The sequence below is a fragment of the Orycteropus afer genome, unplaced genomic scaffold, assembly GCF_000298275.1.
Source record: "Orycteropus afer afer isolate SDZICR_OR568_19922 unplaced genomic scaffold, OryAfe1.0 scaffold00111, whole genome shotgun sequence".
Taxonomy (NCBI): Eukaryota; Metazoa; Chordata; class Mammalia; order Tubulidentata; family Orycteropodidae; genus Orycteropus; species Orycteropus afer.
The window spans coordinates 6,415,755-6,427,213 of NW_006921698.1; the positions used below are offsets into that span (position 1 = coordinate 6,415,755).

An 11,459-nucleotide genomic window follows, 5' to 3' on the forward strand; every position below is an offset into this window, starting at 1 on the left:
TGGTTGGTGCATAAATTTGAATAATAGTCGTATTAACGGGTCTTCCTTGTAGGCGTATGAATATTATCCTATCACTGACAGCATTGTATTTCAGGACAGATCTTGAAACATCCTTTGTGATGATGAATGCACGCCATTCCTCTTTAAACTCAATGGTGGTCACTATAAGTCAGAATCAACTGGATGACATTGAGTTCTGTCTTTTGTTATGTGCCAAGCACTATCATAAGCACTTTAAATTTATTAGTTGATACATGGTCGGTGCTGTGTTTTCCACATCCTTATTTTACAGATAAGTGAATGGAGACACAAGGAGCTCTGGTGGCGTAGTGCCTAAGGCATTTGACTGCTAACCAGAAGGCTGCTGGTTCAAACCCACCAGCCACTCCTGGGAAGGAAGGTTGGGCGATCTACTTCCATAGTGATACTGTCTTGGAAACCCAAGGAGGGGTTGCTATGAGTCAGATCACAGCAGTAGGTTTTTTTATTTTTTATTTTTTTGGAAATGGAGACGCAAAGATGATAAATGGCTTGCTTAAGAAGACATTTCCAATAAATGGTGAATCAGGATTTGAACTCAGTTAGTCTGACTCCAGCTAATGGACTCACTCTTCAAAATTCTTTATCCAATGAGTTAAATACATCATACATGCAGTCTTACAAAACATGGGGACAATTTCTATGCACAGATGTGCAGTGATATCTAGGGTATATGTCTTAACTTAAAAAAAATGGGGGGATGAGAAGAAAAAAAGAATATATACATATGTTTCACAGTTTTTGCATTTAAAAACAAGGAAAAAGGACAGGGATAAAAGTGAGACTTTTTATACTTTTGCCTGTTGATTCATGTGTGCCTTCCAGTCACCCCTGACTTATGGCAACACCACTCACAACTTAACAAAATGGTCCCTGGTCCTGCATCACCCTCAGGATCTGTTGCCGATCTAACCATTGTGAGCCACAGGGTGTTCAGTATCATAGCAACATGCAAAGCTCCACTGATGGAGGTGGACAGGTGATAGGTGGCTGCATATGTATGTTTTACATTCTCAAAAAATTCGAGTAGAAATGAAAAGGTAAACTTCAAATTGAAATATACTTAAATGCACCTATGTTAAATTGATAACAAATGAATACAAAGAAAATACTTAGTTCCAGCGATTTTTTTTTTTTTTTTACAAAATTCTCTGTGTATTTTTAGTGAGATATATTTTAAGGACAAAAAAACTGTAAAAATTTTTGAACTTTTATGTGAGAAAGGAGAGGAAATAAGAAAAAAAGATTTGCTTAACTGGTAGAAGGTTAATCAAGAAACCAATACAAATGATTACCTATGAGTGGTAAAGTAGCGTGTAGGGATAAAGATACAAAATGTGAGAAACTTTAGGTGAAAGTGCTTCAGGGAACAGGATATTTGCATCATCCCCAAGTATCACCTACAGATTGCATTCTTCAATTTGTAAGGAAAACTCCTGTTTCTCCTTGTGCACTTCCTTCCCTGTGGCTTGCATCTTTTCTTTCTGTTTTTCTGCTGTTTTTTGTCAATACTTCTACTGTACAACTTAAAAAGTCTACATTGCCCTTTTTCATTTATAAATTTTTCTCTCTAAATGAACTTTGAGCCCCTTGTGGTAGAATTATATCTTACTCATCTTAAAATTCACATTATTTAGTCATCTAGTCAACAGATACTTAGGATCTATCATGTATAGGAGAAGGAACTCTGGTGGCATAGTCCCTAAAGCATTTGGCTGCTAACCAAAAGGCTGGTGGTTCAAGCCCCCCAGCCACTCTGTGGAATGAAGACTTGGCAGTCTACTTCTGTAAGGATTTACTGCCCCGGAAACCCAAAGGGGGTCGCTGTGAATCAGAATCAACTCAATGGCAGTGAGTTTGCCTTTTGGTTTTTATGTATAGGAGAGGAGCTCTGGTGGCACAGTGTTTAAAACATTGGGCTGGTAACCAAGGGTGGTTAGTTCAAACTCACCAGCCCCTCTGTGGAAGAAAGATGAGTCAGTCTGCTTTCCATGGAGATTTACAGCCTTGCAAACTCAATGGGGGTCACTATGCATCGGAATCAACTGGATGGCAGTGGGTTTGTTGAATCAATTTGTTAACAGTGGTTTTGTTTTGTTTGGGTTTGTATACGAAAGCTCGAAAGCAGCTCTAGGCACAGTGGTTAAAGCATTTGGCTGCTAAACAAAAGGTCTTTGATTGGAACTGCTCCAGGGGAGAAAGATGGGGGAGTCTGCTTCCGTAAAGATTTATAGCCTTGGAAATACTATGGGGCAGTTCTACTCCATGCTAGAAGATCACTATGAGTCGAAATCAACCCAATGGCTGTTTTAGTTTTTTAAATGTACTTGGTACCAGCCTCAGTATCATCTATATGCAGAAAACAGGTATTCAATAAACGTACACTGAATAAATTAATGAGTTAACTTGCTCTGAGTAGTGGCAACCACAATCTCCAAGAAGTTTATTTTCCTGCCTGCACATAGTTTTGACTTCGGTAACACTGTAAACAAGATGATTTCTTGCAACTACTCGACTCTACCTACTTAGTTGCTGTAGTGTAAAAGCAGCCATGTTGTTGTTGTTGTTGTTTGCCGTCGAGTCGCCCCGACTCATAGCGACCCCTCCTTGGGTTTCCGAGGCAGTATCACTACGGAAGTAGGATTGCCCAACCTTCCTTCCGAGGAGTGGCTGAAAAGCAGCCATAGACAATACTTAACCAATCACAGTGCTGAGTTCCAACAAAACTGTTATAGATAATGAATTTTGAATTTAAATAATCTTCACACGTCACAATATCGTTTTTTCCCAAGTATTTAAAAATGTGAAAATTATTATTTTTCTTGTGAGCCCTACAAAAACAGGTAGTGGGCCAGATTAAGCATACAGGTCGTAGTTTCTCAGTCTCGGTTTTAGAAAATAAACTATTTCCTAATCTCTCTCTCTCTCTTTCTCTCTCTTGTCTCACACACACACACACACATTCTATTCTTATGGATAATTATATCTAATGGGGTGAAATGGAAAATCAAACCACCACTAAAAAAGCACCACCAACCCCACGGACCAGAAATCCATTTATCACAAGAGATAGAGTTAGGCTGTACTGCCCTAAACAACACAGTCTCAAGTGAGAAGAAATATGGAGTAGCAGAGATATGGAGAAGCCAAGGCTCTTTCCTCACTACTAAGAACCAAAGCATCCCTCAACTGGCATCGCCGCCCTTGGCTTAGGTTCCGAAGCAGGCAGCAGGGTGGCGCACACGCACCGTTTCCGCCTTCCCACCAATCTAGACCCTCGACGCGTTCCGTTCGTGCGTGGAGTCGGGACCGGAGGCGAGGCCGTTCGGTGGGCAGGGGCCGCGGCGCGCCGAGCGGTAGGGCCCAGCGACGGGGCGGATGGCAGACTCGCAGCTGTTCTGTGTGGCCGAGGAGCGCAGCGGCCACTGCGCCGTGGTGGACGGAAACTTCCTCTACGTGTGGGGGGGCTATGTGGTAAGGGGAAGAGGCGCGGCGGCCAGACGCGCTCGCAGCCGGTCCGGCCCCTTGGCGGGAGCGGACGACCTGCGCTAGCCCTCCGCCGGCCGGAGGCGGAGGCTGGCCGGGGGCCTTGCACATTGTGCCGGGAGCCTCTCGCATCCTGCATCTCGGCTGTCGGCCCTTCTCCCAGTCGTACTAGGGCTTGACACAGTCACGCCGCTACTTCTACTAGTAATCTTTCGAAGCCAGGTTCCCAGCCTTTTCCCTTCTCCTCTCCTCAAAAGCTGTTGTATTCCGCCTTGCCCAATCAAAGATCAGTTACTGCGCGATTAATTATCGTCTTTTAAATACTGGCGCAGACGTAAGCACACCAAGCATGCCGTGCTTTATTTTATTATTTCCCACGGCGTTGTTCTAAATAAAAGAGCGAAATCACTAAATATTTCTAAACAGTTTTTAGTGGCGTTCCTTTATTAATGGGTAATTACGATTTTTTTTCCCCCTGAGTCACGAACCAGGTATATATACATCCATGTTGTTGTTATATGTCATCGAATCGGACTGAGGCAGTATCACTACGGAAGTAGACTGCCCAACCTTCCTTCCGAATATACATCCATAGTAGCAACTGTATGCTAAAACGTATTATGCTAGAAATTCTTATTGCAAGGGAGGCTTGAATGTGTGTGTGTGTGTGTGTGTGTGTGGTTTGTATAATCACGAGATCCTAAAGTTAGAAAGAAGTTAATATATGCCAACTCCCTTAGTTTACAGGTGAAAAAAAAGTCATTTGGAAGTTGTACTGTAAGTAGAACCTAGGTCTTCTAGCTGTCTCCCTACTGTTATAAAACAGATCTGTCACATGACTGAATCTCTCACTGAAATAAAGTACATACTGCCTATGTCAAATAATTCATTACATACAGGTTGGGTTTTTGTTGTTGGTTAATTTGCTTGCTTTTAATGCGGAGCAGTATGAGATGGGAAAGTTAAAACTAACGTTTGAGTGCCTACTATATCTCCTGTGTGCTAGGAGCTCTATATCTCTAATCATATAATCCTTACACTAACCCTGTAAAGTAGCTATTACCCCAGTTTTATAAATAAGGGCACTGAGTCAATGAGAGTAAATAAGTTTAATGGCCCTTTGACCTCAAGGGCAGCAGATTACAATCTAGGTATATAGGATTTCCATAACACTTTTTTTTTTTTTTTTCTGTGATTAGCTAATAGTTATTGGGTGATTACACTTTCTTAATGTTTAATATTTCTACCATTTATTCTTGACAAAAGTAGGATAAACATAATGATTTTTGTATGCAGAAGAAATATTTTGATTGGCTTGAGCTTTGCCACTTAAAAGGTTTAAAGGTATCAAACTTCATCCACTATATTGATTCTTGGTATTATAAAAGTTAAGTGAAGAAAAAAATTTTCACTTAAAATAGTTATCTGTAATATATCTGGTGACATACATGATTTCCTTTGGATCCATAAATAGAATGTCTGAGTTATTTTTTTCTTAAATTGTGAGTTGAGTGAGAGTTTACAGAGCTAATTCATTTTCCATACAACAGTTCATACACATGTTGTTTCATAACACTGATTGCCATTCCCATAACGTAACAGCTCTCTTTCCATTCCTCTCTGTGGTTACCTTTTTCCCTGTGACCTTCTTTCCTATGCCTTCCTGCCCTCTGATCTGTCTCCTTGTGCAAATGTCTCTGTGTGCCCTTCGGTTCTCCCATGGTTGACTGTTCTAAGGAGTGTACCTACCTGATGTAAATGTTCACCTTATGCACCTGTCTACTGTTTGCCTGGAGCCCTAGGAGTTTAACACAAGGCCTGAAGAGGACTAGGGGCCATAGTCTCAAGGGTTCTACCATCAGATCAGTAAGCCTTGTCTTTTTTTTTTAAGGGTTTGCTTTATTATTTTTATTTTTTAAAAAATGTTTATTGTGATTTAGGTGAAAGTTTACGGAGCAAATTTATTTTCCATACAGCAGTTCATACCCATTTTGTTCATGACATTTAGCACAGTTTTAGATCTTAAGTATAACCAATTGTGGTGGAGCTGATTCTTACTCACAGTGGTCCCATATATGTCAGAGTAGAATTGTGCTCCATAGAGTTTTCAATGGCTTTTGTTCTGGAAGTAGATCATTGGGCTTTTCTTCTGAGATATCTCAGGGTGAACTCAAACCTGCAGCCTTTAAGTTAGTAACAAGTAAGTGCATTAATTGTTTTCACCATTCAGGGACTCCAGATCCTGAGTCTGCTGTTGGAATCATCAGTCATTAAACAACACTTAAGACGTAAGAGGAAAGAAGGGGAGAATAGGAAGTGAAAAAAGAAGACATGTTATATCATGAGAAAAAGTAGAATCCTTCCAACAATTGTCTTACTCAGATCTTTCTGAACAAAAGATATCTAAAAGGCCCTGAAATCTGAAGGTATTTCAGTAGTTAAGAATAATAGATGATCCTAGAGTGCAGGTTCCACGTACAGTTTTCCTCTTTAACACGTGTGTTAAAATCGACAAACATACATCCTAAATTTCTAACAGCCCACAGATACCTGTCTAAATTACTTACTGCCTAATTGTTGAATGTATTCTACAGGTCATTGTATCTGAAAACAACTCTATCACTAGAGGTAAGAGAGGGAGTGCCAAAAAAGTAAGTGGTATATTCTAATTGGTATCATCATATTTTTTTGTTCTTAATTTTTACATATATTTTCCATATTATTGAAATTCATTCCAAATTTAGTGCTGCTACCAGGAACATTTAAAAGCTGTGAGTTTTTCTAAATTTTGGAAGAAAGGCACAGCATGTTTTATAGATGATATGCTTTCCTCTTATGGTTTTAATCATATAAACAGTTCTATCTCTGCAAAACACTTGATATTAATACAATTTGTTCTGAACTTTCTTTATAGACAGTACCTGTGTAAGTGTACTTAAGTATATATGTCTCTTATGGATATGAACTTAAAGAGCAGGGGGATCCATTCAATTTAGAAAATGATGGAAAGGAATGAAGTTGAGAGACTTAGGGTGCCAGATAATAAAATATGGTATCATAGTACTATAATAATTAAATCAGTAGTCCTGATGCAAGTAGAAGCAGCATAATAGAAAAATAATTACAGACACAGAACAAGCATAGTTGGAGAGAAATGATATTAGAGTCTTAGAATTGAAGTGTTAAATATAAAGAACTTAAACTGTACAACCAGAAGAAAATATAATCCACTATTGTAAAATCTTGGGGAAGAAAAAATGAATTTTTTAAAGAAAAATCTTGGGGAAAAACTGTAAAGGAAAAGAATGATATAATACTCTTAAAAAAATTAAAACTGATTTGTAGACACAGTAAATAAAATGAACAGGCAAAAGGCAAACTGGAAAAATATTTGCAACATACATGATGGACAAAGCTACTATAAAAAATAAAGATAGTTCCTGACTTACAGTGATGGGTTTCTGTTTTGATGACTGAAGTAAGTTGGTTCTGACACAGGTAAAATACCTCATTTTTAAAAGTTTTCATTATTACTGCTTTTTATTACCAGTATAGATCGTAACATTGAACATCTGCGAGTAAACATCTGAGAATAACATCAGCAAATTATGTGCTACAACACTGTATGTAGTACGTATAACTAACCGTATGACTAATGATAAGATGTACTACCCCCCCCCAAAAAAAGATAATCATAAGTGCAGTTTGTCATAACTCCAGTATATCATAAGTCAGGGAACTACTTGTATCCCCACTGAAAAAAACAATGGATATGCACAACTTACAAAATAAGAACTATAATATGAATCAAATAAAACCAGTTTAAAACAAGAATGTTATTTTTCTTATGTTTGCATAGATCATAAAGAATTTTGGGGAAGAGCATGGGGAAATAAATACTCATAACCTAGTAATGTTAACCAATTAGTGTAATCTTTTGAGTGAAAATGTAGCAATATGTATCAAAAGCCTAATAAACCAAAATATCCCAAACCTGTTGCCTTGGAGTCAATTCTGACTCATAATGACCCCATGTGTTACAGAGTATTCCATAGGGGTTTCTTGGCTGGTGGCACAGTGGTTAAGTGCTCAGCTGCCAACTGAAAGTTTGGTTGTCTGAACCCACCCGGATTGCCAGGTCTTTCTTTTGCTGTACCACAGGGTGGGTTCAAACCTCTAGTTTTAGATTAGTAGTCTAGTACAAACTTCTTGTGCCACCCAGGCACCTTCCTTCATATAATAGTTACATTTTGTGTATTCATAGGTGGTCACATAGACCACCTATGATTTGGAAGGCATTTATTATTTTTAAACACTAGTATCTGAACCTCATTCCTCTTTTTGTGGTATTCCCCACAGAGTGAGTCTCTTAGGGTTATTTATTTAAATTGTTTGACTTTCCCTTTCTCGCCTGCCCACATAGAATATAAATTCTACAAAATAGGAATTTTGTTCTTTTTCTGTTGCCTGTTATATCCCTAGTGTCTAGTACTGGATATAGCTTATAAATAACAAAAATCCATTGAGTCGATACTGAATCATGGCAACCCCAAGTGTATCCAAGTAGATGTGTACTCTATAGGGCTGTATGTACCAGCACTGCAGGCAAACTACTTCTGTAAGAATATCTTACAGAAGTAGTTTGCCTGCACTGCTGGTTGGATTCAAATCACCAACCTTTTGGTTAGTAGTCCAGCACAAACTGCTTGTGCCCCTGAGGGAAATTACATATAGCTCACAGTGTTGTTTGTTGTTGTTGTTATGTGCTGTCGAGTCGAACCCGACTCATAGCGACCCCTTTTTCGGTTTCCAAGGCAGTATCACTACGGAAGTAGATTGCCCCATCTTCCTTCCGGGGAGTGACTGGTGGGTTTGAACCGCCAGCCTTCTGGTTAGCAGTCAAGTGCCTCAGCCACTATGCTACCATAGCTCGCAGTAGGTACTCATTAAAAAGAACCTGAAAGTCAGGTACTCATTTTTCTATCCTTACTTGTGGGTAAGTTATAGGCAAGTGACCTGTTGATGAGATGAATCTGTGTTGGGTTTAGACTCAGGAGTAAAACTTTAAAAAAAAAAGCAGGACCAGCAGGGGTTTCCTTTTCAGCCTACAATAGAGTTTGTAGGAAAATCAAGCTCCCTGACTTTTTTGTGTGTGTGCGTGTGTGATTTGGGTGAAAGTTTACAGAGCAAATTCACTTTCCATACAGCAGTTCACACACATGTGTCTCATGACAATGACTACAGTTTACCTCAATGCAACAGCTCCCCTCCCACTTCTTCCCGATAGTTACCTCTTCCCTGTGTCCATCCCTCTATGCACTCCTGCCCTCTGAACTGTCTCCCTGTGCATAAGCAGCCCTTCTTTCTCCCATGATTATTCTCTCCAAGGAATATATCTACCTCAGGTACGTGTTCAACTCATATGCCTGTCTTTTTTTTTTGGCTGGAAGCCACAGGTATGGGTTCAATTCCAGACCTGAAGGGCAGCTAGGGACCATAGTCTCACTGGTTCCACCAGGCTCTATTGACCAGCAAACCTGGTTCCCCCCCCCTTTTTTTTTCAAATGATTTTGAGTTTTGTTCCACATCGTTCTCCCTCTCTGTCCAGGATCTCCTCCTTAGATTCCCCCTCCGGGTGGTTGACAGTGGTAGCCAGGCACCATCTAGTTCTTCTGGCCTCATAGTCATATAGGCCAAGGATCGCATGGTGTATCAGTCATGAGAACTAATTGTTTCCGTGAATCTTTGGTTTCCTTTGTTCTTCTTTGCTCTGGATGAGGAGAGACCCATTGTTGCATCTAGATGGCTGCTTGCAAACCTTTAAGATCCCAGTCGCTACTCTCCAAAGTAGGATGTGGAACAATATTTTGTGTAGTATGTTATGCCAGTTGAGCTTGATGATGTCCCCTGCAACTATGGTCCCAAGCCCACAGGTTCAACTACTTGCTCCCTTTGGGTAGCTGGCAAGAAGTGACTACAACCTTGTCTTCTGTCAGCTCTACTATACCCCTGGGAGTTCTTAACATACAAATACATGTGTAGAACCATTGTCTGCCAACTCTATACATGGTCTTGGGCACACTCCTTGCTGCATAGACACACCTAATAGTTCAACCTGTCCACCCATCTATCCACCTGTATACCCATGTTTGTCTTCACTGACAATGCAGTACTGTATGTGCAAAAGGGTTCGTCTTTATTGTCTGCACCTCCTGTGTACCTCTCTATGTCTTCCTTTTCCTCAATGCCACCATGTTGATCACTCACATTTTGTACATTGCCCTTCTCTTCACCAAATCAATACTTACTCTACCTATCTAACAGTGTTCCCTCCTCTCCCTTCCCACCCCTGGTAACCAACAAAGAAAACTTCCTTCTGTATATAATAAACTGTTCCTTGACTTTTACAATAACAGACTAATACGATATTTGTCCTTCTGTGATTGACTTATTTCACTCAGCCTAATGTCCTTCAAGTTCATCCACATTGTACGGTGTTTTGCAGATTCTACATTATTCTTTAGGGTTGCATAGTATTCCGTTGTATGTATGACCATAGTTTGGATATCCATTCCTTAGTTGATGGACACCTAGGTTGTTTCCATCTTTTGGCTATTGTAAGTAGTGCTGCGATGAACATGGGTGTGCATATGTCTGTTCTTGTCGTGGCTCTCACTTCTTTAGGATATATATCTAGTAATGGAATGGCAGGATCAAATGGTATTTCTATATCCAACTTTTTAAGGAATTGCCATACTGCTTTCCACAGTGGTTACCATTTTACAGTCCCACCAGCAGTGTATGAGAGTCCCAATCTCTCTGCATCCTCACCAGCATTTGTTATTTTCTGTCTTGTTGAACTTTGCTGCTAGTGCTGGGGCAAGATAGTATCTCGTTGTTTTGATTTGCCTCTCTCTGATGGCTAATGATCATGAAGCTCCCTGACTTTTGTAGGAAGATCACACCCCTTGTAGGTGCTGCTAACTGCAGTCTGATGCTCACCAGTGACTGCAACAGTTAACCTTACCCAAACCTGACCCATTCTGTGTCGTCATTTCAGACCTTGCTCCTTGTTACATGGATCGGAGGCTGGTTCTCCATTCCTCCTAATGATTTTCTTAGCTACTTAATAATTCGTTTCTTAAAATTTTATTTTCTTAATTTAAGAATTTGAAATAGAGGTACAAAAGAATATGTGAAACAAGTACCATTTAAAGGTGAACACTTTATCTTTTTACCTCTCAGATTAAGACATTGGCTATATCCAGTACTTTAGAATCTTCCTGTGTACCCTTTACTGATTACATCCTCCCCTCAACACACACATTACCACTATCTTGAATATTTTATTAATCATTTTTACATGTACCTACCTCTGAGCAACATAGTATTTTGGAATCATAGTATGTATTTTATTGTGTGTGACTTAATTCTTTTGGTCAGCATTATGTCTTTGAGATTCTTATATTGCTTGTATTCACCTGGTATACACTCTTATGGCTATACCTGTTTTTACTCAGCGTCCATCCTAACTGGACAGTTCCTGTGTTGTCCAGTTGTTAAAATATTTTGAAAATCATGCCAGGACTCATTTATTTGATATGTGTCTTGTATATGCTATTGCATGCATTTACTGCAGTTTATCCATTGCACTATTGCTGAATATTTCAATGTTACTATTTTTTACTATTATAAACAATGCTGCAAGGAACATTCCTACACATGTGTTCTGTTGAACATACACACAAGTTTTTCTAGGACATATACCAAGGAATGGGGTGCTGGGTCACTGAGTATGCACATCTTCCAATTGGCTTGGAACTGTCAGACTGTTGCCAGAATATTTGTATCATTGCTCCATATCATTGCCAACATTTGGTATTATCTGGCCTGAATTTTTTTTTGCCAAGCCAATGAATGTGACATGATACTTC

At 39.6% G+C, this 11,459-nt stretch overlaps 1 protein-coding gene across 1 annotated transcript in view; it reads left to right on the plus strand.

The window, feature by feature from the left end:
- The first annotated feature begins 3,417 nt into the window (after window positions 1-3,417).
- The window catches only part of KLHDC1 (kelch domain containing 1), a 79,517-nt gene continuing 71,475 nt past the window's right edge, over window positions 3,418-11,459 (plus strand). Inside the window, exon 1 of the mRNA XM_007943678.2 lies at window positions 3,418-3,513. Coding sequence (XP_007941869.1) covers window positions 3,418-3,513 — 96 coding nt within the window. The remainder of the gene's footprint in view (window positions 3,514-11,459) is intronic.